This window comes from Triturus cristatus, chromosome 5_1, assembly GCF_964204655.1.
Source record: "Triturus cristatus chromosome 5_1, aTriCri1.1, whole genome shotgun sequence".
NCBI classification, from domain to species: Eukaryota; Metazoa; Chordata; class Amphibia; order Caudata; family Salamandridae; genus Triturus; species Triturus cristatus.
In genome coordinates this window covers 804,644,137-804,665,364 of record NC_140587.1, presented here as the reverse complement: position 1 = coordinate 804,665,364, position 21,228 = coordinate 804,644,137, and the positions used below count along the sequence as shown (strand labels likewise).

The window sequence follows — 21,228 nt, the reverse complement described above, 5'->3', positions numbered from 1 at the left end:
CAAGATCAGCAGGATCCTTCTATACAAATTCCTTTGGACTTAGTAACCAACCTCCAAAGCATGTTGTAAGATTAATATAAACTGCTCCCAGAACCTGTTTCTTCTACACCTACCCCTTGACCTCAACCACCTATGCAGTCCTTACAACAAACGCTACATCCCAGGCCGAAACACATTGCAAATTGCTGGTACTCCTCTGTCGTCATTACCACTGGCAGGTTCGCCTGCTCATGAGTCTAACGCTTCAGATGGTGATCAAGAAGAGGAAGGGGAGATCAGGCATCCACTATCAATGAGTGGGATGACTATTTGATAACTACACCATCTCCTCTGGTTGCACCTCCCGTGGATTCACCGCCTGACGATTTAGGTGGTTTCCATAACATCATGGATAGAATGGCAAAGCGTTTTCAGTTACCTTTCACTACCAAACAGGTAGACTGTTTTCTTTACGATTTTAAAGAGCCAACTAAAAAGTCAATAAAATCGATCCCCATTATAGATTTTATTGGGCAAGAGGGAATACGTATTATAAAGAACCCAGCCACAGTGACGGCAGTTATGCACAGATTGGATAAAAAATGTAAGGAACCGGATGATGCTCCAGGATGCCTTATCGGACACCCAAGACCAGACTCCGTCATCAGTCAAGCAGCCAAGAGATGCTCCAGGACTCTGTCCACCCCGATCACAACACCGCCAGACAGAGCAGGGCATAGCCTTGACACGATAGGTAAGCGCTTTTCCAGCATGGCGGCAATAATGGTTATAGCAGCGAATCGTCTAGCAATTCTAGGAAGATTTGACAGGCAATTGTGGCCGTATATGCCTCAATATCTAGTTCTGCTGCCAGAGGATATTAAGCCTGAAGCCACGAATATTTTTCTGGAAGGCGAACAAGCTGCTTCCGTGATAATTGACTGTGCTGTCGATATATCTTCAGCTGGTTTCGGTCAACTTGCTGAGCAGCAGTTCTTCGTAGAGTGGGCTGGCTAGAAGTGACAACGTTTAAACCAGAAGTTTAGATTAAGATTTTGATGCCCTATGACGGAGAAGCCTTGTTCGGTAAGCATATTGACGAGGCTCTACAAACTATTAAGGCGTATACTGGCACCGTCGAGTCCCAGGGATCATTGCAATTTGACTAACAAACTTTTTGAGGGACGAGAGGAAAAAGATCCTACTCTTACAGAGGAAGATTCCAAAATTATAGACAACAATATAAGTCTTACCAGGGGCAATACAAACCACAATATACACAGCAGTAGAGACAACCTCCTGCAGCATCTTACAAACCACCATCAAGATGGAAACAGCCCACCAGGCGACAAGATGTCAATAGAAAACAATGATCTTTCTTTTATGCTGGCTACCCCTCCCAATTTCAAAGACCAACTAGGGGGACGGCTTTCTCGTTAAGTCCATCAATGGTCCATGATAACAACGGACAAATAGGTACTAGACATCATAGATCGGGGGCAAACCCTCGAGTTTACCAACAAACCACCAAATATACCTCCATAACAGACGTTTTCTCCCCATCTGAAACAACTACTGAAGGGAGTAGCTATCATGTCGCAAAAAGGTGCAATAGAGAATGTCCAGAACTCCCAGCAGGGCATCAGCTTTTACTCCTGTTTCTTCCTTATCACGAAAAACTCAGGAGAATGACGCCACATCTTGGATCGTCAACAGCTGAACAAATACCTGAAAAAGTCATTTCGGATGGTCATACTATAAGACATTTTACACCTCCTCAACCATGGGACCACATGATAGCTCTAGGCCTTCAGGATGCATATTTTCACGTTCCAATCCACCTCAAACATCGGAGATACCTCCGTTTCCAGGTAGCCGGCACACGCTATCAGTTCAAAGTACTCCGCTTTGGACTACGATCAGCACCACAAATTTTCACCCAGTCCATGGCCCCAATGGCAGCCTGTCTAAGACTAAACAATTCAAGTCTTCCCATATTTAGAAGATTGGCTAATAAAAGCTCCAATGTACCATCAAGCCACAGCGTACATGGCACTATGCCTTTTGTTATTCGAAAAATTGGGTCTCACACCAAACCTACAAAAATCAACTCTCAACCCCAGAACAACGTTAAATCTTTCTAGGAGCAGTCTTGGATACCCAGTCAGACAAAACCTTTGTCTTTCCAGAACGGCAAAAGAAAATCCAGCACTTGGCCCAAAGGCTTTGCAAAAGAGAACCTGATTCTGGTTGACTGTACAAGTCGCTTCTGGGAATGTGTTTCTCCTGCATACCCCAGATACCAAACTGCAGACTTCATATGCGTCCTCTGCATGAACAGCTCGACAAGCAGTGGCTGCAAATTCAGGGGTCATTTAACGATGTAATCCTCATAACTCCTGCAATAATAAAGGCTTTGCATTGGTGGACAGTAGCACACAATGTTTCACAAGGGATGACTTTTCTCTTTGAAACCGATTTAGTCATCACCACAGATGCGTCCCTGGAGGAATGGGGCGCGCATCTTCAGGATCTCAGTCGGTGGCAAATGGACAACATCCAAAAAAATGATGCATATAAATCTATTAGAGCTGAAGGCCATAGCTTTGGCTCTGTTCTTCCTTCCTCCCCAGAATTGCAGGCTCATCAGTACTTATCCGTACAGACAGTACCACCAGCATGCACTACATAAACAAACAGGGAGGGGCAAAGTCAGTTGCTCTGTCACAACAGGCGCAAACAATTTGGAATTGGGCCTTGCAACACAATGTAACACTAAGAGCAGCACGCGTCCCAGGAGTATCCAATGTTCTGGCAGATACTTTGAGCGGACTGACAACCAGTTGTGACGATTGGGTGCTCGATTCCCGGGTTCACAGAACATCTTCCTTCAATGGGGCACACCGCGACTCCATCTGTTTGCAACCAAGACAACAAAAAATGCCAATACTACGCAAGCTGGCATCGCCAGAAAGGATCGTGGTGTAATGCCTTTTTGATCAGATGATCGAAAATATTTGCTTACGCTTTTCCTCCCAATTCCATTTTACTAATAGTGCTCAGGAAAATGAAGAGAGACCTGTGCAGGCTTATCCTCATTGCTCCAAAATGGCCCCGGCAATTCTGGTACACGGAAATACTCATTCTCTCAAAACAACCTTGCATTACTCTGACACCTACTCCAATGTTACTCTCCATGAATAGAGGCCAAGTACTTCCTCCCAACCTGACTTCTCTTCATTTGTCAGCCTGGATCCTGACTACCATGAGCTCGAAGCATTTGATGTACCCAGAGACTTTCTAAAGCTCAAGCTGATTCCACTAAGCAATTAATCAGTCAGGGATTTGAGAAGCGCGCTAATCACCTGTGTGGGTCTCAAGGCGCTGGGGGGAGGGGGTGTGGATGGCGTGCAGCTCCGAATCAGCCAAAGAGCCAGGTCTTGAGGCTCTTCCTGAAAGTGTGCAGAGTGGGGGAACGTCTGATGTTCAGCTGGAGTTCGTTCCAGGTTTTTCCGCCCTGAAGGAGTAGGCTATTCCACCCATTCTGGCTATGTGGATGCGCACGGTTTTGGTGAGATCGGCGGAGCGGAGGTTTCTCTTGGGTGCGTAGAAGGAGGGAAATCATATCATCTGAAGTGGAAACGTATCCGTGTATGGTGCCAAGTAAAAGAGTTACATCCAGTCCTCACTACTCTAGTGCTGATCTTACCATATCTTCTTCACCTAGCCAAGTCTGGCCTTGCACATTCATCAATTAAAGTACACTTAGCAGTAATTTCTCGCTTTAGGACATCAGGGAATTCATCCTCTCTCTGATCTGCAAGGATAAATTAACAATTCCTCAAGGGACTCATTAGAGTTCCTCCTCCTATGAGGAAACCTCCTCTTTCTTGGCATCTCGGTATGGTACCAAGTCAATTAATGAAAGCCCCGTTTGCTTCGATCTACAGAGCAAATTTGAAATATCTTTCTTGGAAGACGGTTTTACTATCAGCATTAACATCAGCCAGAAGAGTTGGTGAATTGCAACCGTTCACTATAAAACAACCATTCATGCAATTCAAGAAAGACAAGGTAATTTTAAGGCCTTACCCTAAATTCATTTCAAAAGTACCTTTTGGACTTCCATCTTAATGAACCTATTGTTCTAAGGAAATTTTTTCCAAACCCACAAACTATTACTGAAAGGTCTCTACACACCTTGTATGTTAAAAGGTGTATTAAGTTGTATTTACACAGAACAAGGCTGTTCCGCACATCTGATCAGTTATATATTGCATATGGCAATTTGAGTAAAGGACGTCCAGTCTCTAAATCTTCCATTGCACAATGAATTACAACAGCCATTCAATTCTGCCATAATGCAGCAGTACTACCCTTATCTACTAGAGTCAAGGCTCATTTGACAAGAGCTGTTCCTACGTCCCTGGCTTTATTTGCTAGTGTACCGATTCAGCAAATCTGTAGATCGGCTATATGGTCCTCCAGGCATACCTTTACCCAGCATTATTGCCTGGATGCTACAAACAAAGCTGATGCGGCAGTGGGACAAGCGGTTTGGCGCCATCTATTTCAGTAAGGTGGGCTTCCTTTTTTAGGTCGAGCCTGGGCAGCGCATGATCTGCTCTGCGAGGCATGCTGTATTCAGGTAGGGACATAAAGCTCCGCTCACTCTGTGCCTATATTTTTCATTGACTTGTGTCATTGTCCACAGTAAACTGTGGCTGTTCATTGGTCAATAGGCTTAGTAGTCCCTCTGTAGTGCCGCCTTGTCTCATTTAGTAACCTCCCATGGAGACACCCCCTGTTATGTGTGTTATTACTTGGTAGGCTCCAATTACAGCCTCCACTCACTATTTTCTCAATTAGCTTTGTCCTGCCTGCTGTTGCAGGCAGGACACGCTCTCTCCTAACGTTTTTTGTTGTTTTTATAGCATGGGCGCCGAACACATTTGCAATGCCATAGGTCTTGCATTTGCAAGAGTTTAAGCTATTGGCATTGTAGATGACAAAGCCTTTTGTTTATCTATTTTAAAAACAACACATAAATTAAAAGCATTGTCATTTACAATGCCAATAGTTCAAACTCTCGTTAATGCGAGATCTATTACATTGCAATTGCTTGTCTTTATAAGTGTCTTTTCCCACCATCCGCTATTTTTTCCATTATATTTGTTATGACTATTAATGATATTTGCATTATTATTGTATGCTAATACTTATTCATGTTTACTGCTAACTTTTCTGATTCAAACATGTGAATCTATGAAAGATCCAATACTGGAGAAGAAAATAAGTTACTTAACATTCACTGTCGGTCTGGCCACCCAAGGCCGTGGGGCATTGGGTGCAGGGTTGTCTTTAGGCATCAGATCTTAGTGGCTCTGGTCAGGGGTGGTGGGGGGAATACCCTTCAGGTTGAGGCTGCAGGCGTTAGCCTGGAGCTCGACGTAGGTCAGGGATCACCAGATCCCAGGTTGGGATCGCTGGGGAAACCTCCTCGTGGTGTTGAGACACTCAAACTTGGCCGTGCGCATCGGGTGCAAAGTGGTGCAGAAACGCGGAACCATCTGGATCCGATTTCTGTGTTGGAGTCTTTGTTGAGCAAATCGGTGCTCACAGGAGACAGTCTTTTGGATGAGTGCAGGGCAGGTCCTCTGGGGGGCTGCTGGGCACGCCGGGGTTTCGGCGTAGGCAGGTCAGAATCGGTAAAGGCCAGTAGGGCTGGGGCCAAAGCAGTTGGTGTCCTCCTTCCTGGGTCAGCACGGCTCTTTAGTCCTTCTTTCTTCCTCGAATCTGAGGAGGCAATGTTCAGGGACGCCCCATAATACTAGATTTATGGGCGTTTACAGGGGTGTGCAGTTTTATCCCAATAGGTCCCTTCCTTGGGGTGGGTACACCCCCTATTATGCCTCCCTCCAGTGGGAGGGGGGGCATGAGCCTCTTTCTAATTGGCTGGGTCATCTCATCTTCAAGATGGAGGGGACTGAGATGTGTGCCTCACGTTCCCTCCACCACCTGAGGGGTGGGTTTGGCAAAGGTGGACACACCTCTCCTCCTAACTTGGTTTTCCCGCCGATTCTTCCGCCTAAGTAGGGATCCGAACTGTTGAGCCAGTTGCTGGGAGCAGCAAAAGGCAGGGACAGCTTACAAAGGTGGCAGGTCTTTGAAGCTTCCCCTTCGTGGACCCAGCCCTTCCTGGGGGAGGAGGCATGCCTCCTCTGCCCAGGATTAGCTTTGTTTCTGGACGCAGAGAGCAGAGGCCCTCTACCCAGGGTTCTAGAAACTTGTCAGGTGGTGGCAAATGGTGGGCAGCCATTCAGTAACCAAGCAAGGGCTGGTCGTTTTTCAGAGGGCATCCCGAAGATGCTCTCTGAGTGCATTTTTCATTAAGTCCCACACTGGCATCGGTGTGGGTTTAATGTGGTGAGGGTACCAAACTTCCCTGGTTTCAGTAAAGCCATTATGGAGCTTTGGAGTTCATAATGACCAGCTCCCAGACATATGCTCTTTATGGCTTTACTGCACTTACAATGTCTAAGAATGGACCCAGACACTGTAGGGGTGCAGGGCTCATGTCACTGTACCCTCACCTGTGGGCTATTGCACCCTGCTAGAGGGGTGACTTACCTTGGCCCCAGGCAGTGGGTTGCAGGCATGGCACACAGGGATGTGTGCCATGTCGGCTCTTAACTTTCCTCTGTACCAAAATACGCAGCCTACAATGGCAGTGTGTGGGTGTTAGGGTGCAGGGTCTCAAAGGGTGAATCATAGGTGCTGCAGCCCTTAGAGGCCTTCCCTGGTCACAGGGCCCATGGTACCTTTTACAAGGGGCTTACATGTGGCCAGAGATGTGTCAATTTGTGGGTACAAAGATACAGTTTGGGGAAAGAACAAAGGCCCTTGGGAACCTGAGTGGCGTTAACAATGCAAAAAGGGGCACTTTCCTACAGATACTATATCTCACTGTAGATTCCTCATCTGTTGAATGTCTCTAGTCAGAATACTGGATTTTGAACTTTTTTCATAGCTGTCCTGCTCTGGTAGGGGTGCTGACTCAATTTCTGCACCAGAATCTACACCACAGTAACATCACTGGATTCCTAAAGTGCCTATCCTGTTGCCAGACATCGGTTTCCTGTCCATTTTTTTCTGTTCCTTTAGAGACCGAGACAAAGCATAATTATTAGTTTAAGGCAGTTTACTACAAGAATAATTGGAACCTTTCAAAGTTTGGATTATGCCCATCCTTCATAACAGGGATGTGGGTTGGGTTGGTGAGGCACCTTCAGGGAGGTAAAGAGTATCCAACAGAAAGATCATTGCCAAACGTATTTTATCTTTTTGTGCCATTTGCAGCTGTAGATACACATGCTTTGCATACTCCTGCATTTAGTGTAGGCCTCGGACATCACAACTTGCTTATCTTTGCAGAAGCTTCGTGCTCCAGGATGTATTGCGACCTCTCCCTTAGTTCACAATGTGCATGAGCACCAACTGCACTTTAAATTGGTTTTTACACCATTCGGTCAGATGTGTTCAGCAGTGGCTTAGAGATCGACATGTTTTTCACAGATCTCTGTTCTGCTCCTCCAGACCGTCAATTGAAGAAAAATCACCACATGTGGTGCTCCTGATAGGTACACTACCCTTCTCCGACCAACCCGGGTGAGTTCTCTTTGATCTCTGGAAGCTCACCTGAGAAAGTAGAGAGGAAGGGGGTGATGGAACATTCACCTTTCCAGCTTTGCCTACAGTGCAGTGGTAAATATCCTTGGCCGAACCAGCACAGTGTTTGCAACCTTTACCTCTCCCCTGACCATAAAGAGTCGTCCTGTGACTTCTGACTTCAAACTCTACTTCACCCCTGACCATAAAGAGTTGTCCTTTAACTTCTGCCTTACCTTGCCCTGCAAAAAAACCTTTGAAGTACCAAAGAGAATGGGCTTGGCCACAAGATGCATCAACAGTCATCCTCCAAGACACCTGACCTCTTCGATGAGCAGGACTCGCTTGGTTTCCAGTAAGAGGAGGCATCTTGGCGGCTAACCATTGCCCAGCCCCAAGACCTTATTCTTGAGCACTTCCGAGGGAGATGACAAGGTGAGGATGCTTTTGGAGTCGATACCAGTGGGGACTATGCCTGAAGACACTTAGGATTGTGAATACTGCCCTAGTATAAGCCATGTGGTGAAGCCCCACCCATCCAAATGCCCTTCCGTCAAGCCAGAGCGCTGCTCCTGCTGGTGTCTTTCATTGAGCACCAGCCATATCTAAAAGAAGGCTTGAGCCTCAGTCCACTGCCATCCTGGGGCTTAGTCCACATCGAGCAAAGGCTTTGGAGCAAAGCAAGCTTCTGATGAAGAACATCAAGCCACAACTCTCCTTGACACCCTCTTGTATAGGGTTTGGGTTTGCACCTCGACTGAAAGTCAATCGATAAAGTCATACTTGTGTAGCGCGGCTAATCACTACAGAGGTTTTCCAGGTATTTTGCTGCAGGTATCAGTTGAAAAGTCAGGTCTGGTGTCACAGTTTTCTTGGGGCTGATGTGGAGCCATCGGAAGACTTTGTGGAGCATGCGGATCGTTTGTAAGCAGGCTGTGGAAACGGCGTTGACCTGACGTTTTATGGAGAGTTCTCTGTCCCGGTTGATGCCGAGGTTGCAGGCGTGTTCTTTCTGCATGGCAGTAGGTCCAAGCTCTGCTTCAGTTGTTTCAGAGGGCGGTGTGTCTGCTGAAGAGCCGACCTTCCACTTTGTCCGTGTTGAGCTTCAGGCAGTTGTCTTTCATCCATGCCGAAACGTTCTTCAAACAGTTGTGAAAGATGGTCTTCATCGAGGTGCGGTCCGCTGAGAGTGAGAGGACAAGCTGTGTATCTTTGGCCTAGGAGATGATTTTCGATCTAATGACGTCTGCGAGTGGTGTCATGCAGATTTTGAAGAGGGTTGGACTGAGAAATGAGCCTTGGGGTATGACGCAGATGGTGTGCTTTGGTTGCAAAGTGTGGACCCTCTGGGTGCATCCTGCGAGAATGGATGCCATCCATCTGAGCATATTGTCTGAGATTCCAATCTGGCGTAGTCGATCGATGAGTGTGTGGTGGTGCTTGAGGCCGATGTTATTCAATATTTCCAGGAGGTCTTTGGTGTTGGTGGAGTAGGCCAGGTGGAAGCTGAGGTCTCCCAGGAAGATGTAGTGTTTGGATTTGACAGCAAGCGGGGTGATGAATTCATCTATGGTGTCACTGAGGCCAGTTCGTGGTCCTGGCGGTCTGTATGCGAGGGTGCCATCGATGGTGATTTTGCCATCGGTGCGGAGCTAGAAGTTCATGTGTTCCATGATGGGCGTAATAGTGTAATTGGTGATGGTGCCGGTAATGGATTCCTTGTGTACGATGGCGAAGCCACCTCTGTGTCTGGTTGTGCAGTCAGTGTTTCATCTTGTAGCTGCTAGGAGTTGCCGTGGCGATGTCTGGGGCCGATGTGGGGGTGAGCCTGGTTTCTGTAATGGAGGTCACATAGGGGGCAAGAGTGTAGATGGTGTCACAGATTTTAGGTGGCTTGTTTGCAGAGCAATCTGGCGTTGAGCAGGGGGCAACTGAGTTGTTCCGAGGGGGTGTCTGCATCCAGGGCTGGCGTGGTGCTGGTTGTTTTAATGTTTGTCGGTGCTGGGGTGAAGGTGAACCTGCAGTGGATGAACTTGAAAAGTCCCGCTGTGGAGCGCGATGATGCGAGGCAGTAGTTGTTGCATCCGGGGTCCAGAGCATGGAATTCTGCAGCAGAGTATCTGTGGGAGTGCGTAGGGCAAGGGTTCCTTGCAATGGGCGTGGTCCAGCCGCGGATGGGTGCAGAGAACTTGTCTTTGGCACGCATACGTAGTCCTGGGAGGCGGGAAGATCTGTCTGGGAAGCGGAAGGGCAGGGGGCTATAAAGGGCAGGAAAACAACACATTTTATATAATGGGTGGGCAGATTTTTGTATAATGGTTAAGTTGTGTCAGATCACTAACATTAACCTTCTGCTTAAAATGAAGAGGGAAAGTTCATATATGCTTGTCCCTCTGAATTAAAGCCTCTTAATGAAGCAAATACTGTACAAAACAAAGCTAGCTGTTGCAGGAATAGATCCAAATAACATTTGTCAACAGCAATAACACTTGATTTGTTATCGGCCAGATTATTATCATCCAACTAAGGTACTTTCAGCAATTTGTGACCTGGTTATCTCTTTTTGTGCACCCTTCATTATAAGACCTCACTTATGGATTCAAAATCTTGTCATTTATCATAAATGTTAAGTGAATTACTCGTACTGATATTGGGAAATGAATCAAGGAAATCATCATATATCTTCAATACTGCACAATCCTTGACAAAACATAATTTTTTCAAAAAATAACAGTTCTTATGGATTTACGAACTGTGAGCCGTCCAAAGATCGTCTGCTCAAGAACAGGACTGGCTATAAGGAATGTGTCCAATGTCACTAGTTATAGTGGTAGTGAAGAAAGCAGCTGTTGTCCGGTGATCCTGATTGAACTGTTTGGGATTAGATATATTTTGTGAGCCTCTTTTCCTTGGTTGTACTTCCTTTCAATGCTGAGACTCAGTGTAAATTACATAACCCAAGACAGACTTCCAAATTGAATTTGCATCAAACCAACATGCTCTTCAGGAACAGTTCTCAACCAGGTGCCATATCTGGCCTTCCCCTAAGAGACTGGTTTGTGAAGTATTTCTCTGATGTAGGTCACATTACTTTGTATGGAAAGCTTCTGCCATTGCCACTGCCTCAGTCATGTAATGTTGACCCTTTTCTAGCATGTAGGATTTCAGATACCTATGTGATTCACTGTATTCTTAATGTCTTTTCCTCTGCCTTAGTGCACCTTTCCTCCCAGTGGCTTTGTTTCACCTCCAGGATGGGGAACATTTTTTAAAAGTTCTTTTTTGTTTTCTTACTTGACCATGCCATGCAGATTTTTCATTGTGTCTATCAAGTTATCACTATACCCAGTGGACATCTTTACCTCTCTGTATGTGCTTCCCCCAGCACAGCATTAGATGAGATTACCTGATCTGTGTTTTGGAAAAACTCCACAAAAAAAACAAATTTAAAAATGCTCAGTCACAATGTATGATCTCTCAATCAATGTTTGCTTGGAAGTTTGGACATTTTGGGACTAAATAGGAGACGCGGTACAGGACATGTGGAGGAGAACAACCGATACTCCTTTGGTTTAGTTACTCTCTAGTCTTAAGAACATTTCCAGTACTGTTCATGAGGTACAGGTTTTAATAGAATGTGGTTAAAGTAATATGCATACTACCATAAGCTTTTTCTTTTCAACTACTTGTACCATTTTATCCCATATTTCTAGAGATGGGCATTCATGATGGTGATGACCTACATAAACCAAACATTTCAAGTGCATATCATTTCTTTCTAGATTTACTGGTTTCTAATTAATCTATATTTTTTCTTATAGGAATGGATACAAATTTTTATACTGCTCTGCTCGTGCCATTGGAATGGCAGATATGACCAGAGGGTATTTGCATTGGGTTAATGACAAAGGAACCATTTTGCCTCGTGGTCCCTTGATGTTGTCACCCAGTAGCCTCTTCTCAGCTTTTCATAGGTACGTACAACAGTAGCAGGAGAAAACTGATTTTTTAATGAAGAAACATTGTTATGAAAAATTAACATTATTTTGAGGTCCCTTTCAAAGTAAAGATCAGCAGAGCGTAAAAATTATGTAACCTTATTGATATACACCATATCAGCTCAGAAGCATGATCCTTAAACACTTGTTTCAAGTGGTCAAGAATGTCAATGTGACCATCCGGTTTAAAATTGACGGATTATTTGGTCCTCTCACTTACCCTAAATTTCATGTTTCCTGAAAGATTTTAATTGTATTCTTTTTTTTTTTTTTTACTATTCCTGTTTTGTCTTTTGAAATTACTTTATAAAGTTTGACTTAGCATTTCAAGGTATACATGCAAAAATGTGAATCCTGCACTGTGAAAAACTAACACTAGGCCTTTTTTTTAGTTACTGAAGGAAGACGAACATTTGGGATTTTCTCCTAGAATTTTAGCACATATTCTAAGACACTATTGTCTTCATTACTTGTTAGAGCTACTTTAGCAGTGATGTTTGGCACCTGGACATCTACAGTTAAATTAATGCTGATTCCTTGGGTTGTTCTTCTATTATCATGATGTCATGATTTGTTCATTCAGATTGCTAATATGACTTTGGTCAGTTGACTCTAATCAAGATATGTTTTATTTAATTTAGCAGGTTAACATGTTGTAATTCTTAAGAAGTTGCAAAAACTGTAGATTGAAAGCAAATAGTTCTACCTGCAGATTATTTTTTAAAGTTTAAAACATCTATGGTTTAATAGTTGTATGCTTTCAATACATATTCAATATTGGTCGATATTTCAAAACCTTGTTTACCCATTGAAGTAAAAAAGGGGACAAGTTATGTCCCAACTTAATAGATGAGTACCAGTATTAAAATGCAAAATGCAATTAAAACTTCACGTTACTTGGAGCATCATTAATATTCTTGTATATATTTTTTCAGTCTTTCTCTTTGTACTCTGCACTCTTCTACTCCCCTTTGTAATGCCTTTTTTTCTTTCTTTTACTTTGGTGCACATTTTTGGCACATTTTTACCTGACATCCTTCCATTGGTTATCAAGCCATTACTGTTTCCAACTTATTTTCTTTGGTTGGTCTTTAAATGTGTATGTCCCTTGTAACTCATGTTAGTTATATTTGTAGGTCTTTCTTTTCTCCATGTCAGCTTCTTCTACACAGACCTTTTTTCGTCCACAACTATTGAAAGTTTTCCTCAAAATATTGTACATTAGTTGCCTTGTCTTTTTGTTTACTTTTATTTACACCCTTATATTTACATTCTCAATTGCTTTTCTAAATTGACTATAGCTTTTTGGCTTAAGCAATCTATTTTAACAAAATATGTGCAAGAAAACTGAATAATGGCTGCGCATTAGATATGTGGGTGGTGCACCATTTTGCTTAATAGTTCGGCACATCTTATTCTATTGGATTGCTTTGTTATAGTATTCATATGCTGTCGCCAATCTCCCCTTTAACCAAGACTTTGCTTTTTAGGTTGTCCTGCAGAAGTATTGCTGAGGATGGAAACCAGCTTTGACACCTGCTTGCTTGGGGTAGCCTCCAGCAGTGTGTCTCTTGTGGTTTAGTCAGTAGAGGCCGCTGCAAGTAGAAAAGGGGATTGATCCTTTCAAAGGAAAAGTCTGATGGCATAGAAAGTAGCCCAATGCTGTTAGACAAAGCTGTGTCAGAAGAGATGACTGCTCCACAATCAAAGACTAGAATGATTTGTCTGAAACAGGGACTGATTATTCTAGGACCCAGCACAGTGATTTTTCTTAGTATGTGCTTCTTCCATTAAAGCCCTTTATAGCATTTAAGAGGGTAAAGGCCGCAGTGCAAGTTCTGGGGAGCTGCATAAAAAGGTACCAGTTTTGAATTGAAATACAGATCCCTTAACCCGAATAATTTGCCAAAAGCCTTAAACTGTATTCTTCGTTTATCTAGAAACTATTGAAATACTTTCAAGACAGGGTATATGTGCTTCATTTAAATTTTTTCATTGGTGGGTGGGAGCTTTCACAAAGAATGATACAAGTTGTTACTGGAGACAGTCTAGAGAAGATCAGTGATCCTACTATTTCTACTACATGGCTAGAATTAATTAGAAGGAATAGCTTCCATTGTGTTGTATTGCATTGTAAGTTGACCCATCACACTCTAGAATAGCACTGCTAGCATAGGAAAGACCATACATTTACTGTAGAGTGTGACACCCACATGGCTGCTTTTTCTTCTTATTATGGGATGGTAGCTACAGTTCATAGGAAGCATTAATCCAAATAAGTGCAATTCCAAAAACCTCAGCCCAGTTTGAGGTTAAGATTTTCTCAGTTTTCTGTGACATAGTCCTTGACCATATCAAGGATGAAGAATCCTGCTTGGATGCAGGACAGTTGGATTTAGGTTGGCAGCTGACTGGTGCCTTTGTGATTAGGTAGTGCTTTTTCCAGGAGTGCATATTTTAGCTCTTTTTGTCAAGCAACACATGAGTGAGGTGTGGAGCAGTGCCTTTGTTCGTTTTGAGCATTGCAACAGATACTTTCACTCACACCATTATGCAGGGTTCCATAGGCATGATTGATGTTTTGATGTTAATTGATGTTTTCAGTACTTCAGTTGAGCCCGGACATTTTGTTCGATAAAAAGGAATGCAAGCAGTGCAGATGGTAATGTTTTGGGAAACATTTATGTTTCAGGATTGTGACTTCATCTTTTGCTGTCCTTTGCTCTTTTGCTTTCTTTTTTTCATTATTTGTTTACTGTTTCTGGTATAAGGTAGTCCAAAATCATTTAAAGTGTTATCATTTGTGCTGCTGGGGGATCTGGTATTTCTTAGTCAGCTGTTTCTTAAACAGTCTTGAACAGATTGCTCAACGGATTTCCTCATTGAATGTTATCTATAACTGTATTTGAAATTTTGTCCAATTTGTCTCCTTGAACCCTTTTCAGATTTTCACCATATTTTCTCTGGATTGCAGCCAACTCTATCATTACTGTTCAGCTCCACAGGAAACCTTTGTTTTTAAGACGTTCTTACAGATTATCCTGAGTTTTTTTTTTCTCTCTCTAATCCTGTTTGGGTGTGTTCCCATTTAGTTCAGGCTGAGACTTTCTGAAACCATTTGATTCTAGCAATATATCTTTTTAATAGTTACTAGTGGTTTGATTTTTTCAGAAGAGTTACGTGTTGGAACATAGGAAATTCAAGGCAGTCTTCGGTAAACAGTGGTACTTAAAGCTGTATGGAACTTTGAAGGGTGTTTGGGTCTCAGTGGACTTAAAATATGTTCCATCAATCAATGTATACCAGATGTTTTGATGGATACTTCTGACTTCAGAATCCTCATTTGAGAATATCCCTAGACACCAGACTGGATCCGGAAACTGAAAAGGCCGTGCCACTGCTCACCAGTAGGTGGCAACGTGTGACTCAACACAGACTTCTGTTCACTCTGGAAGTGACCAACTCCGCTGTATATAAGCACCACCTAAGCTCACTAACGTTTGTACCTCTCTTTCCATGCCTTCAAATGCAGATCCAGAGCTCCGCTCCTTTTCTTCATACCTTGAAGAGATTCTTTTTCTCAATGATTTATCTCCTAAGTTCTTCCATGGTGCAAGGAATCATGTCACTCTCCAAGACCAGAGGATTTAAACCCTCAAGGGAATATTGTAAACAAATGCCTGTGACAGATCCCCATGAGATGTGCATCTGGTGTTTGGTTTCGGCAGACCACTCCAAGGCCTGCGATGACTGTGCCGAGATGAATCTGAAACCCATCTGAGAACACAAAGCAAGGCTCAGTGTGGCAAAACACCATGTAGGTCCCACTCCAGGTTGAAGCCAAGAGTGCGGACCAGCTCTCAAAGTCGTTCCTGTGGGAAATCATCTTCACGGTCGAAGTCTTAGCCAAAAAGAAACACAAGAAGTCCAAACGGAACTCTGCCCCTTAGTGCCACTGTTCTCCAGAGAAGACGTAGGGGTGTCCCTGTGTCTCCAGTTCGTGGTCCCATTCCACTGAGTTGTTGATTCCAACCATGCTCCTTTTGAACCCTGTGTTTTCAGGTCCATTGACGTCATAACAAGAGATCAAAGCCTTTAGAGTGGCCATGCTTCACATCTTCAGCATGCTTCCAGCTGTCTCCAGTTGTGGTACCACTGGCTGATCTGTCCCCAGCGTTTTGTATGCCCCTTGAACCTGCTTCTGGTTCCGCACCAGCTTCGTAGCAGACTTATGGTCTGGTGTCAAAATCTGAGCCAGTTCCATGGACGTCGATGCCAGTACTGACGATAAAGGAGTATCCACAACCTATTGTGATATCAGATTTCAAGCCTACTTAGTTGTGTCTCTGACTGAGGCTGCACCACAATGTTGATTTGGTCCATCCAGTACTCACTCCTTCTGACTCAGACACCATACCATTACTGTGCAGTTGCACACAGACACAGCATCACCTTTTTGCCTCAGACTCCTACCAGAGTTAAAAGACAATGATGACAAAAAAGAGTGGTGATTGGATGAGTTTGCCCCAGCCTATGTTGATGATAATTGGTACATAGTCATACAAGATGCAAGTGGATTGGATACCTCACTTGACACTAAGTTAGTTTTCCCTTTTGAACCAACATGCTTCAATCATTAGGGGTTCTGCTGAAGTCCTTGAACTCCACCTCTCTACTATGGAGGTTAAAACTAATGTTCTTACTGATGTCATTCAGCCTAGACTGGCCCCATTTGCGCAGAGCACCATCATATGATTACTTTGGATATATTCTGTTGTGCAATGATTCAATATCTCATCCATCTCTTATTTAAGAGCCAACGGGCCCATCTACACCTCTCATACTTCCACCATTTTCAGGTAGCAACAGTTCATTGTTAGCCTAGCTAATAGAACCTAATCAAAGAGCCCGAGATTTTCTCGTAGTTGGTAGGGCTGCCTCGGATTTTGTAAACCTCATGTTTTAGTACTGCACATATATCCATCCCCCTCTGCCACTTGGGAATTGATATTATATTCTTATTTAACCATTAGCTAGCTAGAACTCTTTTTGCTATTAAAAAGCCTAGACCTGTCCTGTCCGTGTCGGTGTATGTTGACCATATCATTTCTTGTCTGCTATTTCTAAGACTGCAGCTTGTGGATTAAGTGTGATTGGCATGGTAAGCACCAGAGTGAGTATCGCCTGTATATTAACCCAGTAAATATTAATGCGTGCACAAGCCCACAATACATGATAAAAATAAATTGCATCTGCACTGGATCGATCCCAGGCATTGTACATGTGGATGTTTCCTCATTTTGTGTAGGCATAGCAGTATAGAATATCTATTTAGGTATTTGAACTGTGTCATGCACAGGCATGCCATAATGGCAAATATCCAGGGGCCATTTTTGCCATAATTAATTCATGATTTTTATGGGGACCAACATCGTCCTCCCAGTGTACTGTAAGGGACTCCATTTAATCTGAGATATTAATTACCAGGCACTAAATATATGTTATATCCCTTTCCCTCCAGGGGTTCAGTGGTAACCTTTGCCTTCAAAGGGCTGTATTCAGGGCGGTGCATTTCAGTTTGTGCCATACACATTGAGAACATGTCGTAAATGTAGAAACCTAAAAAAATGTTTTTTGTGCAAATTACATTAATGAATACATTTATTAAAAAACGTTAAGGTGTGAATCATCCCAAATGTCCATGCGAACCATTGCAGGGCAGCTCTCAAGGCAGCAAGAACTGCCTTTGTGCGGGATGACAATTCAGGGGTCTTAGTCCCATATAGAAGATTCAATATGCCAACACTCTTAATAGACTCCAGTTCTATTCGCAATACTGGGTTTCCTCTATCCCCCAAAGAGCCAGTCGGTAATCAGATACAGAAGAAAATCCCAATAATATAGCTTCATATCTGTCATCCCGAGATTGCCATCAAATGGCGATTGTACCCATTTGTCCCTCTCCACTCGGAGGGGCCTTGCCACACCATATGAAGGCTCTCATCTTGGTCTTGCGTTCAGTGAAAAATCACTTGACTTCAGAGAGTTGCAGTCCGAAATTTTGCATAGTGAATAGAAACTTATGAAGAGTAATCATTTTAAGAAGGGCGACTTGCCCCTTTCTTCAGATAGGAAGGGCACTCCATGTGTCAGTATCTCTGCGATATCTGATTAGTAATGGAGTAAAACTGAATTCCAAATGTATCACTGGTTCAAATGTAACTTACATCCCCAAATATATAAATGGTCCCAGTTGTATTTTAACTTGCAAGATGTTTGGGGTCAGTGATATCCCCTCTAAACACTGTCAGAACAGCTTTCTCCCAATTGAGTCTAAGACCAGAAGTCATCCCATATGCCTAAAAAATTATCAATCTTTCCCCGGTCCATGATGGACATTTAGGGTACAACAGCAAACCATCTGCATATAACAACACAATCTTCTATGTCACACTCCCACTGAAATCACTGTATCATGGTGTCTCCTCTGATCCATACCGAAAGAGGTTCTATGATAAACGTGAATCTCGGTCAGGTGCCCTCCTTGATGGGGAAAATGGTTTGATCATTGACCATTAACTTTAACCTGGGTCTATATCTGTGCATATGATAGAGCTACCCAATGAATACATTTGGGGTAAAAGTTCACTTTGCCCAGTACCTGCAAATAAATCACCAGTCAGCTGAATCCAATGCCATGTGTATATTGACAAGGATAGAGGCTCAGGATCCCTCAAAGTCCTCAATTTTAGTTAAACTCAATTGTATGTGCTGAAGGCAGTTCCTCATACCCCTGCCTGACATAAAGCCATTTAGTCCTTTTGTACAAGCATATGGATCACTTTGGCCAGTTCTGCCTCAACATTAAATAATGAAATAGGACTTTACGGGGTATATATATATGGAGCACGGGACTCCTGTATACCTTCCCTCTGCTACCTTTCCTGCCTAGAGGTTTGAAGATGATCAGGAACGACTGGGCCCAAGTTCTTTTAGATGCTCTGGATTGGGCTAGAAGAGTATGGTACCCAAAATCTGTAAGCCTGGGCATCTGTCATTTAATCAGGCTTCCTCTTCAAGAGGATCTATCGCAGAAGCAGGACTGGGTCTTGCACCCAGGCCTATGCAACCTGCACCTCCATTTGCTCTTCTCACTAGAACAAAGGCTACTATCATTACTTTGGTACTCGGAGTACCTTTCTTGGATATGGATAGCTGTCAGGCTGCTACATGGACATAAGTGTACATGTTCAAAAAGTACTATTGCCTCAGCTGTCCAGTCAGATGTCATGGGCATTTTGCCTGTTCAGTCCTACAGGACTTTTCGATCCATTTCACAGGCCCACCACCTTGGGAAGGTACCGCTTTGGCATCTATTCACAAGGATAGGAATTATCGGTTAGAAGTATCAATCGGAAGCCAAATTTAAATCCACCCCTGCAATGACCATGGTGCTTGACGCAGAAAAGGCTCTTTACAAGGTGTCATGGCCTTTTTTCCGGGCGACCCTTGAAAAATTAAGCCTCAGCCCAACTTTCATACGAATGGCCATGTCACTGTACAGGCCATGAAAAATCCTAAAACTTACCAGACCTGTAAGTAGAGTGACTTGAATAATCTGCTCAACCTAACTGTAATACGTTTGAACTGCTCTCAAATTGGGTGATCCCAGGCAAGTATTTTATTTCACAGTCGCCTTTATTTTCATTATCACACATGAGAGCACATTCAAATATGTGAGTTCAGATTCTGTACAAAAAATATATTTGTTTGATTTAATAGGCTAAGATGTTGCCCCATGTATAATAAGAATCTAGTCCACTTAATGAGTACACATGGGTCCTGACTTGCCTCTTCGTTCACTTGTAGGATTGCCATCAGGGCTGGGGCAGGTATGTTTCTCAGTTCATGTTTAAAAACTCTCACTTTCAATGAATATATTACTAAAGCATTATGTGGTAGCACATTGTAATTTACAGACAGCACATTTTCCATTGAAATGGCCATAGATTTTCTCCCTGGCATACAGTTTTACTGATAAAACTACACAGCATACCAACGATGTGTGGAAATCTGGTTTCAGCAAATATTTATCATTTGCAAATCACCAAGTAAATTGTTGTGATTTGTTTTGATCCTATTAAAAGCGGTTTCCATTGTGCTTCAGAAATATCAACCTAATGTGCTGTCCTACCTGCTCTTTTAACAAAAAATATTTGTACAGTTCATTTACAAGCTATTTAAATGTGTTGAAAAACAAATGTTTTAGCCTTTCATTTCACACCTCCTTATCAGACAGTTCACTCTACTCTTTGCAGCCAGAGAAAGAAAACTAAACGCCAATTTCCAGTAGAAAATAAGCAGCAATTTGTAAAAAAAACAAAAACCATAAGCTGACATTTGACCTCTGTCTTCGAATGCACAGCAAATGTGATAAAAACAAGGTTTAAAGGCATCTTTTTTGCTTATAGCTTTATTGGAGCTGGTCCTTGTCAGCTCGAGCTCTCGCCAGAAAGGACCAGCAGGCCCTAAGGTAGCTTGCCGTGATAAAATCTGACTCACCATAGCGAGTGGGCGAGTAGTTTGTTTGAGACCTGCTGTACTCTCAGCGAAAATTAAGATCAATGGACAGTCCTCAAAGAGCTTCCATCTACCAGGGTGGTTTTTCAGGTGTGAAGACAGGCTTTGCGGGGGATGGGGTGGTGGGGCAGCCTGACGAAGGAGACTCCCCTTTGGTCCAATGGTAGTCTGCCGCAACTTGCCGGTCTGGCGGGCTTTCGAGACTGGGACAATATTGGGATTTCTACCCTGGGGGATGTTATGCACGGCACGGTCCTTAAATCTTTCCATGATCTTCAGCGTGATTTCCAGATGCCAAAAACACAATTTTACAAATATTTGCAGTTCAGACACGCTGTCCTTCCCAGTGTTCAGGACTTTGAGTCCCTTACAGAATTTAGTCCCATTGAGGCTAATTGTTTATGGGCGACTTACAGGACCATTAGATATCTAAGATCTATCAGTCCTTGGTGACAAACTGCCCTACTACACTGGATAAACTCAGGGAGACTTGGGAGGAAGATTTGGGTGCAATGGAAGGCGACGACTGATCGGAGGCACTGGCTTCCCCCCGGGGTGCGGCAAGAGCAATGCGCCTCCGACTGATCCAATTCAATTATCTGCACCGGGTATACTACACTCGGGTCAGACTGTGGAGGGCGGGTTTGATAGCATCCCCGCTTTAATTCAGATGCGGTCAGGAGGATGGTACTCTGTTTCATACAGTCTGGCAGTGCGCGGCACTAGCAAAGTTCTGGCGGGGGTTGCTCTCATGCCTGGCTGAGGTTTTGGAGTGGGAGCTTCCATCTTCGCCTAAACTGGTATTGCTACATATAATGGAGGGGGTGGGGGGAAATATTTATAAGCACCATCTGATGTTATTGGGTTTTACACTTGCCAAACGTGACATAACACAGTACTGGAAGGCAGAGGCATGGAAAAACGGCCTTAATTTTAATATGTGCCTGGAGGCTCCTATTTTTAAAGCCCGGGGTGTCCAATAAAGCATTTTAAGATCTGGAAG

The 21,228-nt window shown here is 43.5% G+C and overlaps 1 protein-coding gene across 2 annotated transcripts in view; it reads left to right on the top strand.

Moving 5' to 3' along the window:
• LPIN2 (lipin 2) overlaps positions 1-21,228 on the top strand; it is a 560,786-nt gene that overhangs the window by 441,484 nt on the left and 98,074 nt on the right. For both annotated transcript variants that reach the window (XM_085605827.1, XM_085605826.1), the window contains exon 17: positions 11,469-11,621. In XM_085605827.1, coding sequence (XP_085461953.1) covers positions 11,469-11,621 — 153 coding nt within the window. The remainder of the gene's footprint in view (positions 1-11,468; positions 11,622-21,228) is intronic.